The 16,137-nt window shown below is 42.6% G+C and overlaps 1 protein-coding gene and 2 non-coding genes across 7 annotated transcripts in view; all 3 read right to left on the bottom strand.

Annotated features, from left to right (window-relative positions):
- Positions 1-2,518: 2,518 nt before the first annotated feature.
- TRNAG-CCC (transfer RNA glycine (anticodon CCC)) lies at positions 2,519-2,589 on the bottom strand. Its single transcript has one exon. It is a non-coding gene; the product is annotated as a tRNA-Gly (tRNA).
- Positions 2,590-6,395: 3,806 nt separating this feature from the next.
- TRNAV-CAC (transfer RNA valine (anticodon CAC)) lies at positions 6,396-6,468 on the bottom strand. Its single transcript has one exon. It is a non-coding gene; the product is annotated as a tRNA-Val (tRNA).
- Positions 6,469-13,749: 7,281 nt separating this feature from the next.
- Positions 13,750-16,137, bottom strand: part of LOC106635276 (neuroblastoma breakpoint family member 6-like protein) — a 29,231-nt gene continuing 26,843 nt past the window's right edge. For 3 of the 5 annotated variants that reach the window (XM_055114103.2, XM_055114096.2, XM_034934235.3), the window contains one exon: positions 13,750-13,966. In XM_055114103.2, coding sequence (XP_054970078.1) covers positions 13,890-13,966 — 77 coding nt within the window. In that variant the 3' untranslated portion in view covers positions 13,750-13,889. Of the gene's footprint in view, positions 13,967-15,265; positions 15,401-16,137 lie in introns of all 5 variants that reach the window. The other 2 variants (XM_055114101.2, XM_055114090.2) reach the window with 1 other exon arrangement.

The following is a 16,137-nucleotide window of genomic DNA, read 5'->3' as shown; positions in this document are numbered from 1 at the left end:
GTAGCTGGGACTACAGGTGCATGCCACCATGCCTGGCTAATTTTTATATTTTTAGTAGAGATGGGGTTTCGCCATGTTGGCCAGTTTGGTCTGAGAGCATAGCTACATTTTAAAAAGTTAGTACACCAAATGCTGACAAGAATTTGGTGCCACTTCAACTGTCATTGCTGGTGAAAAAACATTCTAGAAGACTGGCAATTTATACTAATGTTAAACTTGTACTCAGGTCATGACCCAGCAATTGAAGTACTTCCATGAATCTCAAGTGCACAAAAAGACCTGTAGAAGAATATTCATCACAAGAATTCAATAACACCAAAATTGAGAAGTGATCTATGAAACTACGTGGATATATCTCATGAGTATAATGAACATACCTGCAGAAAAAAGGCCAGATACAAAAGATATGTCCATTCACTCATGTGAACTTTAAGAACAGGCAATTGTAACCTATGGGAATAGACATCAGAATAGTGATTAACTAAGAGGACACAGGGTGGGAATTGCCTGGAAAGGGGCTCTAACAGGCCTTTCTCAGATGATGGCAATTTTCTATAACTTGAGCTGGGTGGTGATTACATTCATCAAAAATAAACGAACTGCACTAAAGATTTATGCACTTTATGTGAACTGTAGTTTATTTACTGTTCTCATTGCTTGAACCCGGGAAACGGGACCTTGCAGTGAGCCGAGATTGAGCCATGGCACTCCAGCCTGGGTGACAGAACAAGACTACATCTCAAAAATAATAGTAATAGTAATAATTTACTGTTCTCATAAAAATTAGCGGATGGGGAATGGAGGCAAGCCGGTGTAAACCATGACAACTAGTTTAGATTTTATTGTAAACTCATTAAAAGCTCGTTCTCGTTTTGTGTTTTTAAAAAATCCCACTGATACAGCCGTTTTCTCTACCAGATGAGACTATAACCGTATTATTTCATCAGTGGAAGCTACAGACAAAGGGCCCTTGAGAGGCGGCATCTTCACCTATGGGAATTTTTTCTGCTCCATTGTGAGACAAAGAGCATGTCCAAGTTTTCATTTTGGCCAGGCCGCCCCCTAGTTTACGCACTGTGGGCTAAACTCCAGAAGCTGGCGCCCTTCCGGGCCAGCGGTTTACTCCGCTCTCTGGAGGCTGCTAGGATTAAAGGCAAAGCAAACGACAGGTCTTTTAGCTACAATCGCAGGAGAGAAAACACTACTGTGACTCAGATTAGAACCCAGGTTGCGGCAACCACAGCTGCAAGTATTGACCACTACACGACCAAAAAGCCTGCTGACAACCATTGTACTTCTTATATTTTTTTATGTAAAAACACTCATACTATTTTCTCTGCTTTATTCTCGAACGTCTGCAGATTTTCGTGCTTTTCTGTCTTCCATGCGCTTCTCCGTTACTCTCTCCCCATTCCGCTACATAATTTAAAAAACATCTCATCTCTCAGGACCTGGCCACTGCCTCTACAACAAGCCTCCTGGGAAGTCTCGTTGTCCCATCGACACCTCTCCCTTCTTTAGCTCCTTTTTTTTTTTTTTTTTTTTTTTTGACGGAGTTGCTCTGTCGCCCAGGCTGGAGTGCAGTAGCGCGATCTTGGCTCACTGCAACCTCCGCCTCGCGGGTTCAAGCGATTCTCCTGCCTCAGCCTCTCAAGTAGCTGGAATAGCAGGTGCACGCCACCACATTCGGCTGATTTTTGTATTTTTAGTAGAGACGGGATTTCACCATGTTAGCCAGGCTGGTCTTGAACTCTTGACCTCAAGCGATCCATCCGCCTCGGCCTCACAAAGTGCTGGGATTACAGGCGTGAGCCGCCCTGCCCGGCCAAATTTCAGGCCAACACCTGTTGACACACATTGCCAGACACACGGAATCCCTCTCTGAACACCGATGGGCCCACAAAACACGCGGAGGCCACGGTGGCTGAAGATGTTAGTAAATTCGGTTCGCGGTGTCTGGGGTACAGCCTCGAGGGTCCATTGGCTACCTCTGTGCAAGGACCACTCTGCGCAAGGACCAGTCACCGCTGCTCTCCTCATCTCCATTCAGATTCTCCCGCACACACCTCCCCTTTCTTTGGGCCGCTGAGGCCTCTTGGACCTCCGAGGTGATTGCCCCGCCCGCAGCTTCTCTCCTTCCGGGAGCTTCATTTCTTGTTCCTCTCCGTAGTGGCTCAGCGGTAAGCCCAAGGTCCAGCACACGAATCAGGAAACTGATGGTTCTTGGGTTTGCAGGAATCCGCCCAGAGAACAGATGAAAGTAACAGGTACCAATATCAAAACTGCAGTGACTCACCAGAAACACTACGTGCTTGCCACTTTGCTTAGCGGTTTGTTGAGTCCAACAACTGCGTGGGTCCCGGGTTAGTCTCCTGAATGTCTTTTGCTGCTACTTTGGTCAGCGTTGTTGTCAGTTTACCTTGTGGTGGCCAAGCCCTTAAATGCACTATTAGGTTATGCAGTGTAATTCTGCAGGGCAGAAGGGTAAAGAGCCATAGTGAAGAGCAAAAAATTCTCTTGCATTGGCCGGGAATTGAACCCGGGTCTTCCGCGTGGGAGGCGGAAATTCTACCACTGAACCACCAATGCCTCTGTCCAGCAACGGTGGGAGAATTATCAGAAAGAGTATCCAGAAAGACTTAGAAACTTCCAAGCGGCCTTTTCAAGTGTCGACTCAAAGCTAACAAAGACGTCCAAACCAAATGTTTTTATAGGAAACTTTTACTAAACAAAGTTATAAATATCAAAATAGCTCATTTGTCGGATCAAACTCTTAACTCTGAAAAAGGTCTTTCTACCTGCATTACATACCCCTATAATAAAACGTCACAAATTCATTCATGTTTCTTTTTTCTAATCCTAAATCTTCAATTGTCAACGTCAAACTGCTGCCTTAGTGGTTCTGAGAAGGTAACCTAACTGGTAGCTTAGGTAAGTAAAGTTCTAATCCAGGGAGGAAATAAGAAGCAGAAGCAGAATTAGAATTAGAGGAAAGAGGAAATAAAAGGACAGAATCAAGGTAGAGATAATGAAGAAACAAAGGTTGGTCCACTGAGTTAGTCTTTTGTCGCTGGTTTTTTTGGCAAAAGAGTAATGATCGGTCTTGTAACCATAATACTGTTATTTGTCTGCTTGAAGATGTATAAAGCATTTAAAGGAAATGTGATATAAAAAGATTAATAATGCCTGCAGTCAATATTTCATTGTTAGAGAGAATCCAATTTCCTAAGTTAATATGCTTTGATGTATTAGCTATGTAAGGAGTAGACTAGTTTAAGGAAATATTGATGGTCAAAATATTAACATATTAGTCTTTTGATGAAGTTCAAATAGAGAGATTTCTTTTCTCAATTTTCCCTGGAGAGATTAAACTGAAGAGAAAAATTCAGAGAGTTTGCCCCACATGTTGGGTCTGCGAGTCATTATGACTTTTTCAAAGACAGGAGCTGTGACACGGAATCATGCTTCTTCTCTAGCTGAGAAGCCAAGTTAGGTCCAGGCTGGGTCATAAACTTGAGCCCAACAAGGAAATCACCCTTCACATTGACCTCACAGAGCTTTGACTGTTCTCTGTTCTTTGCCCAACACCCAAGACACACACCAGCTCTGGCCAACAAACCTTAACATATTATCTATATCAACCAGAGCTACATTTATTCCCAAATCTCCTTCTAAAATACAAACCTGTACTTTCTACTCTCAACTTCTAAATTTACAAAGGCCTCATATGCATCTCAGAGTCACAGATGCTAAAACTCAACACACTGGTGAGTTCCCTGTCAGCAATATGTACCACCCTCTACCTCAAAACCCAATGATCAGACTCAAGCACAGCATCTCCCAAAGAGTAGTGCACTGCCCTGGGTGTTTCAATGATCACTAAAACCTGTTTCTAGCCCTGCCTAGCACACTTATCCTCACCACCATCTATCCTATTTGCCAAGCCAGATCTTTCTTTGGATAAACTCTCTCATTTTCATAACACAACAATTTCAGTTCAATTCAAAAAAATAGCGTTTAAGTTTATTGGATACTCCACAAGCTTACTGCCACTTTATTACCACACTTTTCCATCTATCGGCTCTTGCATCCATTAACATAAGCAGACAAAAAACTGGACTCCTGGCCAGGTGCGGTGGCTCAAGCCTGTAACCCCAGCACTTTGGGAGGCGAAGGCAGGCGGATCACGAAGTCAGAAGATTGAGACCATCCTGACTAACATGGTGAAACCCCATCTCTACTAAAACTACAAAAAAAAAAATTAGCCAGGCGTGGTGGCACCCATCTGTAGTCCCAGCTACTCGGGAGGCTGAAGCAGGAGAATCGCTTGAACCCAGGAGGCAGAGGTTGCAATGAGCCAAGACCACACAACTGCACTCCAGCCTGGGTGAAAAAGCAAGACTCCACCTCAAAACAAACAAACAAACAAACAAAAAACAACAACAACAACAACAAAACTGGACTCCCTACAGCCAGTGTAGTATGCACCACTCACTTGCCACACTGTATGCTGAGTGACCCTTCCACAGCTTAAATCTGCACATAACTTCAGCCTAGAACCATATAATGTCCCTTTATTTCTTCAGTACAATGATTAATACCATATTCTCTGTACCCTTCTTCCCTCTATGCTCATCATTCTAACAGCTCTTGCCAATACTCAAATCCAGGAGCAGCAAACTACTTCACATGTCACAACTTTTCACAGGTTCACACTAGTGGATTCCCCAGTGAACCAGCTGTCTTAACTCAGGCTTCCATAACAAAATACCACAGACTGGGTGGCTTAAACACGAGGAATTTCTTTCTCACAGTTTGAGAGGCTGAGAAGTCCAAGATCAAACTGCCAGCTGATTCACCTCCTTGGTGAGGGCTCTCTCCCTGGCTTGCAGACTGCTACATTCTCCTTCTGTCCTCGCATGGTAGAGAAAGAGAGCACTTTCGTCTTTCTTCTGTTTTTATAATGACACTGATCTCATCATGGAGATCCCATGGTCATGACCTCATCTAAACCTGATTACCTCCCAAAGGCCCTACCTCCAAAATACCTTCACATTGGGGGTTAAGGCTTCAATATATAATATGAAGGGAACACAAACATCCATTCCATTACACTAGCACCTGCATTTGCAATCCAGCCTCTGGGCCAGGCTTAGCAGTGTAGAGCCCAAAGCTTCAATTGACAGGATTTTTATGCTCTCATGCTCTGGCTCCTTGGCTCCAGAAGCTTCTAGAACCAGTAGGGTGATACATCCTTTAGCAACTATATTGTAAAACACATGGTGGGTAAAAGAGTGCCCTATTAAGTATTTTGGTTATGCCCCCATTAGTGTGCTTGGCTCAATATATTAATAGTAAGTAGTGGTTCGCATCCACCTCAGTACCATTCTCTGCAGTCATCCTGTCAGTTTCCATTCCATTCTCCTATCCCTGGCTTGCTGGTTCAATACTCTTAAGTGATTTACTGCTGGTGCTCTTCTTTTTCCCTCAGAGATACCTTGTGATTTCTTTGATTCTCTCCACCTCTACAGGTTAATAAGTCTAATATTTAAAAACTCTGTAGAGGGATGTTGGGAAGCTGTGGGGAGAGCCCTTGGGCTTTTCGCCTGGGTAAAGTGCAGATTCCTGAGAATTCTGGGCCTTGGCCTCCAGCTGCACTAGTGCCGGCCACTCAGCTGTTCTCAGCAGCGTCACCTGGCGCAATGGTGCTGAAGCGCACTGCCGAGAGACCAGAAGGCAAAGCGAGAGTCGGTGGCTATGGCCTGGAACCATTTAGGCAAAACAGAGGGCGCGCGGGGACAAAGCAATAGAGAAGGGTGGGCAATACAGGATCTGTACACCATACATTAGCAATTGTATTTATTAAATTGTTGATTACCTAAGCCTCCGGAGAGTAGTTTGGAAGCTTACCAGTTTTCTGAGGATTATTTGGGGAAGGGGTATGCATGCAAATGTATGTACATAATTCGTGTGATTTCGGAATATTGACTCCATGAGTTCCAGATGCAGATTTGGAACGTTTTTAAAAAACATTTTGTTTTTGTTGTCTCGCAAATCAGCCAGATCTGCAACTGTATCAGAGTAAAGCGAAGCCAAGCTGGACCCTTAGGAAATGCGCTAACATGTCATCCACTTTCGGTGTCTGCCTGTGAAAATTCAGGCGATAAAGAGAATGAAGAGAACCTTAAGGAATTGCTGGAACCAAAGTTAATGTTAAGCAGGCCTGCTGTGACGTCCTCTTCCTGGCAGACCAGAGGAAACTGTAGCCTGGTCGACAATCTGTATAGATTGATGAGGTCTAAAATGTAGTCACAGGTTCAACTACTTTTCTGTTTTCCAACCTCGAGTAAACTCACTAAATTTAAGGGCTAACAACAACAACAACAAAAACCCTATGTTTCCGCCCGGTTTCGAACCGGGGACCTTTCGCGTGTGAGGCGAACGTGATAACCACTACACTACGGAAACCACACGCAGAACCTGAAAGGCAAAATATAACCATGAAAATCTTAGATCAGCCGTTTCTATTATAGTTTCCAAATCCGAGATCGCACCACTGAACTCCAGCCTAGACGACAGAGCGAGAGTCTCAAAAAAAAGTTGGGAGAAGAAGGTGCCATTTTCCCTAGTTGCTTTTCTTACTGCGGTGGTGACCGCATTGCCTTCACACCTGAAGTCCAAGTGCTTCCACCCTGGGGAATATGCAGACCGCTGGGTCACTGGACGCCAGGCCGCAGCGCCGGCCTCGTTCTGCTTTTGGCTCTAAATGCAGTCGGGGGACGCGACTGGACCTCACCAGAGACTGGTGGGCTGTTACCCTTACCAGCGACTGGAGGGCCAAGCTCCCAAAGAGGCCTACTTCATGATCGCCTTAAATCAGGAAATTTCATGAAATCCCACCCCTCTACCGCCCCATTCCCATATTGTATCTCCTCCCCTGCCCACTCTGAGAGGATTCGCCCCCTTTCTGTCTCGTCTGGACTCTTTGGAGTCCCACATAGACAAGACAAAAGGGGCATTGCCTTTTCCTACAGGAGCGGGAAGAGCCGTCACAGCAGAGGAAACAGAGACTCACAGCGCGCATCCCCACATACTTGCGCCCTGCCGAGTTCCAGCAAACCCAACAAAGCACTCTGAAGCTTCTCTGGAAAAGGAAGGAGTGTGAGGTTTCTGATACGGCAAGAGGAGCCAAAGAGAGGGGACCCAGGCCTTCCCCTAGCTCGAGAGAACAAACCCAGAAGAAGGGCAGATCCAAAGGAAAAGCGCAAAGGCGGCCCAACCCCACGACCTGAGCGAGCCAAGGGTCGCGGGTTAAATTGCGTTTATCAGAGCAGTTGTTTGCTCACTGTCCCAAAGCCCTCCTAGGGACAAAGAAAACACTGGCATGGCACCAATCGCAGAAGGGGGCAGCATTGACACCCAGGAACAGGCGTGGAAAAGCAGGAAAAGCAGGGATCATCTCTCCCCTACCCCGTATATGGCTGCAGACATAGCAGTGGTTCTTTTCTCCAGGACCCAGTGAGTGTGCACCAGGAGAGAACATTATGCACGTTATTCATGGTGGCACCACCCAGGCTGAAAGTGAGCCTGTGCTGCTTGGGCTTTCAGGAAGGACGGGCCCAACTCTCCCTCCCTATACAGAGCTGCAGTGCCCTGGCAATGGAGGACAGACCATGGAGTTGCCTGCCCTGGACTCGGGGAAGAGGCTCTGCCCTAAACCCCATTTTAGTGGTTGCTGTCAGAGTGGCATATCCACAGACTTCAGCTGCACCACAGCCAGGAACCAAAGGACAAAGTCTTTATAAAATGAAGGTTGTGAGCTCTGTGACAGGGCATGATAGGGAAGCGGATCACATTCTTGCCTACTCAGGAGGAGGAGCTAGTGCACCTCTGCCCCTTCCCCTGAGACCTCAGCACACCCCGACATGATCTCTTTCTCACCATCCTGTCAGGGCAGGTTTTTCCACTGGACACCAGCCTACGTAACAGCCCTGACTCTTAAGCACCATCTACTGGACTGCATCCTAAACTGGACCACTGAATTCAAAAACCCTGCTACCAAAGGGCTTAGTGCTAGTCCATGAGATAAGTTTCCTGAGAATTCCGTACCCTCAGCCCCCAACAAGGGTTAGTGTGTTAGCTTTTACTTCCAATACATCACCACAACAAGCAGCATCTGAGAAAGCTACTGCTCAGAAGCTATCCACAACCAAGAAACACATACAAAGCTAGGGCTCCCTGAAAGCACCCAGAAATGAAGCCAAACAATCATACACAACATACACCACAGTCATACCATCAAGGGAAAAAAAGAATAAAAAAATTAAAAATCCTCATCCAAACAATACCAAATTCAAAACTAAGAAGCAACAGCTTCCTCAGATGAGAAAGAATCAGTGCAATAACTCCAGTGTACCCAGAGTATTTACACACTTCCAAAGGATCACACTAGTTTCTAGCAATGGATCCTAGCCAGACTGAAACGTCGGAAATGACAGATAAGAATTCCAAATACGGATTGCAAGGGAACTCAATGAGATCCAAGAAAAAGTTGAAGTCCGATGCAAAGAAACCAGAAAAACAATACAGAATATGAAAGACAAGAAAACTATATTAAGAAAAATACAAATAGAACTTCTATAATTGAAAAATTCACTAAAGGAATTTCAAAATACATTGAAAGCTTTAATAATAGACTAGACAAGCAGAAGAATGAATTTCAGAGCTTGAAGGTTGGTCTTTCAAATTCACCTAGTCAGACAAAAGTAAAGAAAAATGAATTTTTAAAAATGAACAAAGCTTTTGAGAATTATGGGGTTATGTAAAGCGATCAAACCTATGACTTATTGGCATTCCTGAGAGAGAAGAAGAAAAGTAAGCAACCTGGAAAACATATTTGAAGGAATAATTCAGGAAAGAATTTTCCTAACCTTTCAAGAGAGATTGATATTCAGATACAAGAAATTTGGACAACTTCTGCAAGATAGTATACAAGATAACCATTGAAAAGCATACAGTCATCAGACTTCCCAAGATAAATGTGAAAGAAAAAATCTTAAAGGCAGCTGAAGAAAAGGGCCAGATTATCTATAAAGGAAATCCCATCAGACTAACAGCAAACTTTTCAACGGAAATCTTACAAGTCAGAAGAAACTGGGGCCTATTTTTAGCCACCTAAAAGAAAAAAAAAACTGCCTGTCAAAGTTTCATACTCTGCCAATTTAAGCTTCATAAATGAAGGAGAAATAGTTTTTCCCAGACAGAGAAATGCTAAGGGAATTCATTAACACCAGATAGTCTCTATAATAAATGTTCAAAGGAGTTCTAAATATGGATGGTACTTGCTACCATAAAAGCACATGTAATTACAAAGCTCGTACACCTTATAAAGCAATATATAATTGGGTCTACAAAGCAACTAGCTTAACACTATGACAGAAATAACACCTCACACATGAATATTAACCTTGAATGTAAATGGCCTGAAAGTTCCACTTAACGGGCATAGAGTAGTCCAGGTGTGGTGGCTCACACTTGTAATCCCTGCAGTTTGGGAGGCCAAGGTGGGTGGATCACTTGAGGTCAGGAGTTTGAAACCAGCCTGGCCAACATGGTGAAACTTCATCTCCACTAAAATACAAAAATTAGCTGGGCGTGGTGGTGGGCGCCTGTAATGCCAGCTACTCGGGAAGCTGAGGCAGGAGAATCACTTGAACCCAGGAAGCAGAGGCTGCAGTGAGCCAAGATTGCACCACTGAACTCAGCCTGGGACTCCATCAAAAAAAAAAAAAAAAAGGCATAGGGTGGCAAATTGGGAAAAAAAAAAAATCAAACTTTCCATGGCCTTTAAGAGAGACCTATCTTACATGTTATAGCCCCCAGAGGCTCAAAGTAAAGTGATAGAGATCTGTTATGCAAATGGAAAACAAGAAAGGTCAGGAGTTGCTATTCTTGTATCAAGTAAAACAGACTAAACTAACAAGAGTTAAAAAAAGAAAAAAGACAAAGAAGGGCATTACATAATCAGAAAGCATTCAATTCAACAAGAAGATTTAACTATCCTAAATATATATGCACCTAACATTGAAGCACCCAAATTTATAAAACAAATACAACTACACCTAAGCAAAGAAATAGACAGCCATGCTATACTAGTGGAGGACTTCAACATCCCACTGACAGCACTAGACAGATCACTGAGGCAGAAACCTAACAAGGAAACTTTGGACTTAAATTGGACTCTTGACCAAATGAACCTAATAGATGTCTATAGAATACTCTATCCAACAACCACAGAATATACATTCTTCTCATCTGTGCACAGAACATTCTCTAAGATTGACCACATACTCAGTCATAAAGCAAGTCTCAATAAATTTTTTAAAAAATGAAATTATATCAAGTATCTTCTCAGACAACAGTAGAATAAAAGCAGAAATCAATGCCAAGAGGAACTCTCAAAACCACACAAATACATGGAAACTAAACAACAGAATCATTTTTGGGTAAACAATAAAATTAAGGCAGAAATAAAAAAAAATTGAAACAAATGAAAGTAGAGACACAATGTGCCAAAAACTCTGGAATACAGAAAAGCAATGTTAAGAGGAAAGTTTATAGCACTCAATACCTACCTTGAAAAGATAGAAAGATCTCAAATTAACAACATAATACCACACCTAAAGAACTAGGAAAAGAAGAAGAAACAAAACCCAAAGCTAGGAGAAGGAAAGAAATAACTAAGATCAGAGCAGAACTAAATGAAACAGAGATTAAAAAAAAATACAAAGGATCAATGAAATGAAAAGTTGGTTATTTGAATGATTGATAGACCACTAGCTAGATTAACCAGGAAAAAAAGATCCAAATAAGCACAATCGGAAATTACAAAGGTGACATTACAACTCATATCACAGAAATACAAAAGATCCTCAGAGACTACTATGAGCATCTCTACATGCACAAACTAGAAAAACCTAGAAGAAATAGTTAAATTCCTGGAAGCACACAGCTTCTTAAGATTGAACCAGGAAGAAATTGAAATCCCGAACAGACCAATAATGAGTTATGTAATTGAATCAGTAATAAAAATTCTACTAATCTGAAAGAGCCCTGGACCAGACAGAATTTTACAGCTGAATTCCACCAGACGTGCAAAGAAGAGCTGGTACCAATCTTACTAAAACTATTCCAAAAAATTGGGGATGAGGGATTCCTAACTCATTCTATGAAACCAGTATCATCCTGATACCAAAATCTGGCAGGGACACAATAAAAAAAGAAAACTACAGGCCAATATCCCTGATGAACATAGATGCAAAAATTCTCAACAAAATACTAGCAAACTGAATCCAGCAGCACACCAAAAAGATAATTCATCATGATCAAGTGGGCTTTATTCCTAGGATGCAAGGATGGTTCAACAGACGCAAAAAAAAAAATGCTATTCACTGCATAAACAGAATTAAAAACAAAAACCATACTATTATCCCAATAGATGCAGAAAAAGCATTCAATAAAATGTTACATCCGTTGCATGATACACACCTTCAACAAACCAGGCATCAAAGGAACATAACTCAAAATAATAAGAGCCATCTATGACAAACCCATAGCCAATATCATACTGAATAGGCAAAAGTTGGAAGCATTCCCCCTAATAACTAGAACAAGACAAGGACGTCCACTCTCACCACTCCTATTCAACACAGTACTGGAAATCCTGGCCAGAGTAATCAGTCAGGAGAAATAAAAGCAATCCAAATAGGAAAAAGGGAAGTCAAATTATCTCTGTTCACCAAAGACATGATCCTCCATCTAGAAACCTCTATAAAGATTCCTCCAAAATACTCCTAGACTTGAAAAACAAGTTCAGTAAAGTTTCAGGTTACAACATGAGCATACAAAAATCAGTAGCATTTCTATACACTAAAAATGCTCAAGCTGACAGCCAAGTCAAGAACTTAATCCCATTTAAAATAGCCACACACACACACACACACACACACACACACACAAATAAACAAAACACCTAGGAATATATTTAACCAAGGAGGTGAAAGATCTCTACTGGGAGAACTACAAAACACTGATGAAAGAAATAATAGACAACACAAACAAATGGGAAAACATTCCATGCTTGTGGACTGGAAGAATCAATATTGTTAAAATGACCATTCTATCCAAAGCAATCTAAAGATTCAACGCAATTCCTATCAAGTTACCAATGTCATTTTTTACAGAATTTAAAAAAAAATTATAAAATTATTATGGGGCTGGACATTGTGGCTCACACCTGTAATCCCAGCACTTTGGGAGGCTGAGGCAGGAGGATCACTTGAGGTCAGGAGTTCAAGGGCAGCCTGGCCAATACGGTGAAACCCCATCTCTACCAAAACACACAAAAGTTAGCAGGCGTGGTAGCACACACCTATAGTCCCAGCTAATTCAAGAGGCTGAGGTGGGAGAATCACTTGAACCCAGAGGCAGAGGTTGAAGTGAGCCGAGATCATGCCACTACACTCTAGCCTGGGTGACAGAGTGAGACCCTGTCTCAAAAAAAAAAAAAAAAAAAATCCCCATGGAACCAAAAAATGGCCCGAATAGTCAAGCAATCCAAAGCAAAAAGAACAAATCCAGAGGCATCACATTACCTAACTTCAAACTATACTACAAGGCTATAGCAACAAAAACAGCAAGGTACCGACACAAAAATAGACACATGAATCAATGGATAAGAATAGAGAACCCAGAAATAAAGTCACACACCTACAACCAACTGATCTTTAACAAAGTTGACAAAAATAAACAATGAGGAAAATGATACCCTATTTAATAAATGGTGCTGGGAAAACTGGCTAGCCAAATGCAGAAGAATGAAACTGGACCCCTACCTCCCACCATATACATAAATTAATTCAGATGGTTTACAGACTTAAATATAGGATGTCAAACTATAAAAATGCTAGAAGAAAACCTAGGAAAACCTCTTCTTGACATTGGCCTATGACTAAGACCTCAAAAGCAAATGCAACAAAAACAAAAATTGACAAATGGGACTTAAACTTAAAAAGCTTCTGCACAGCAAAAGAAATAATCAACAGAGTAAACAGACAACCTACAGAATGGGAGAAAATATTTGAAAACTATGCACCTGACAAAGGACCAATATCCAGACTCTATAAGGAACTTAAATCAACAAGACAAAACCAAATAACCCTATTTAAAAAATGGGCAAAGGACATGGCTAGACACTTATCAAAAGAACACATACAAGCGGCCAACAAACATATGAAAAAATGCACATCACTAATCATCAGAGAAATGCAAATTAAAACTACAGTGAGATATCATCTCACAGTAGTCAGAATGGCTATATTCCAGGCTCGAGGCAAGCGTGCTCTTCACGAGTTCTGTCATTCTCTTGAGTGAAGCTCAGCTGGTATGGTAAGTTGTCCTCATTTTAAAACATTCAGATTTTATTCTGCAATCCTTTCACATGTGACAGTTTTTCTGTTCTTCCTAAGCATGTAATGGAAGTCAAGGAATTCTACATCCTCACTATCTATTAATATTTCTTACCTTCCCACAGCAGTGAAATTCCCATTCTAGTCTTCTGAAACAGAGATAGCTAATAAAGAAAACTCATTTCTCCTTTAACCTTTTCCACACATTTCAGACCATTCTGGTTTTATTCTTTTCTACACAAATTTTACTCTTTATAGGTGTTCAATAAATAAATATAAACACTAATTTTAAAAATAATTTATTAATTTGATCTCTTCATTTAAAGATAATATCCAGTGCCTCCAAGTTCCCACCCAAGAATTCTGTTGGATAGGGCTGGAAAAGTTCTGGAGAACATTCTTCCAGACTCTCTAGGCATCATGTCACAGGATGTCCTCGCCACAGCCAGAAGAGTGACTCTGAGTATATGAATGAGGGGCTACAGTGGACTGTGCAGTACCTAGGGAGGGAGAGACAGGGCTGCAATGAAGTCTGGAGGGATTTAGGAAATTCATTGATTGTACCAAACAAAAACTTACATTTCTTCTCTCCTATTCCATACCCAGGTGAAAGTGGGAAAGACAGGAAGAGAGACACCAAGCTTTCTAGTTGACAGCTAGTGACTCTCTGATTATCTGCAAAGATTGGGAAAGGAACTTAAACATGACATGTAGATTTTCCAGAGATATTTACTCCTGGAGCCAGGAGTCTGCGAACATGTAGGTGGGATCTTTTAAGAAGCAGCCTTATCTAGATTGGGAATAAGCTATTATAGTTTTAGGCTGTGTGGATCTGGTCAACTTTTGTGCTGCCTACTTCTCTTTGCTTCTACAACTGGGCATTGCTGCAGAAAGGAAGAAATATGGAAGTGACTTCAGCTTTGATTTTTTCCTTCTGGAAGCCTGAAAACTCCAGTTTGCTTCCCTGAGCCCTTTTCCTGTTGCACAACTAGGGTGTGGACTACAGGTCCTACCCATGGAAGATGGAGGTAGATACTTCACAGGGAATAAAAACAACCCAGACAAGTCATACCTTTAGGTAACAGATACTTTCAAAGATGTACTTTCCTGCACCCATTAAAGTTTTAGTCTCAGCTAATCTGAAAACCTGCGGTCCTCATGCACTGGGATAGCAGTGCAATATGGCTCAGGCTCAGGTTTTGCTGGGCACACCAGAGTAGGCCACACACTCTCATGTGCAGTGGCTTCAGGTATGGATCAGGGTCTTTCCCACTAATTGGCTTCAGTTATGATGTTGTAGGTCATCATTCTTCTGGCTTTAATACGAGAGAAGAAGGGATGGGGAAGAACTGGTCTCCAAGTGAGAGCATCCAGGGTGAAGAGTGTGGAAATAAGGGTCATTAGCACAAGAGAAGAGGCAGGTGATATCAAAGGCATGTAGTAATGGCATAAATGTGGAACGTTGCTCTCATTCTGCTGAAGTGGGCACCATGGAAACCTTGGTGCTACCACTCGCCAGTCAGGCCACAAGCCCAAGAACAGCACCAGGCAGTATAAGGACATATAAGAATGACATCACTTCAGATAGTCCTGAGAATTAGACTTATCCCTGCTTGGGTCAAACCACTCAGTGGGAGCAATAGTACCCTTCTGCTTCCCTATCTGGGCTAATTGTAAGGAACAAGTGAAATCATGCACACCAATGTGCTTTAAACCGGTAAAACTCTGCCCCAAGAAGCTATGTGCCCTTTTGAGACTCCCTAGACGTGGACAGAAACATAAAATTTCTGCCTTTCTACCTTTTCCTTGGTCACCATTGCTAAGCACATGCTCCAGTCTCTCCCTCAGGCGGTCATTGAGACTGATGGACTCCTCCAGGCGCTGGCGCAGGTTCTGTATCTCAGCAAGATTCTTTTCCAGCAGGTTGGCCCCTACTGCAAACCACCAAGACATAGGAGAGGTAGGAGGTAGGGAAGCCTGATCATCCCTGGGCAGCTGTGGGGCCTGCGTGGCATCTCTCTGCAAGATCCCTACCTATCTCTATCCTTCTGTCAGCTTCTTCCTCTCTCCTGGGCATTCAGGAAGCACCAGGCAACTTTACTTAAAAGTCCTGGGCTTTCAATCACAGGGTGGCCCCCTGTAAGGAAACACCACAGGCCTCCTCCCAGACAGAGACCACCAAGTACATCTAAGGGAGATGGACACAGGGTGAGAAACTGCTAAAGGCCTCTAGGCAGAACTGGCCTAGTAATGGGAAAGGCTGTCTACCTCCTTGGTATGGAAAACAATCCAGAGAATCTCCCTCTCTACCTCATCCCTCTCCCCGATGATGATCCCGACTCAACAGCCTTTGAGATTTCACTCACTCACAGACAGAAAGACCAAGGTAAGTGCATATGAAATTAAACCAGGCTGTGAATAATGAGTGATAGTGAATGTTCTCCTTTAACCAGTTTTGGCAAAGAGGAACATGGAAGAGCTTGGGAAGGTATCAGGATCTGAAGGGGGGGAACAGGAGAGAAGGGAACAATCTCCAAGGAAGGAAAAAGATGCACAGAGAGAGGAGGCTGAGAATAGGCTTCACCCACTGGGAGATTTTGCGTAGGGTCAGGTTTTTCTCTGAGAATTTAAAATGTCTTATTGTTACACTACCTGGGACACAGAAATGGAG

This window comes from Pan paniscus, chromosome 1 (assembly GCF_029289425.2).
Source record: "Pan paniscus chromosome 1, NHGRI_mPanPan1-v2.0_pri, whole genome shotgun sequence".
NCBI lineage: Eukaryota > Metazoa > Chordata > Mammalia > Primates > Hominidae > Pan > Pan paniscus.
This window is presented reverse-complemented; position numbering and strand designations above follow the sequence as displayed.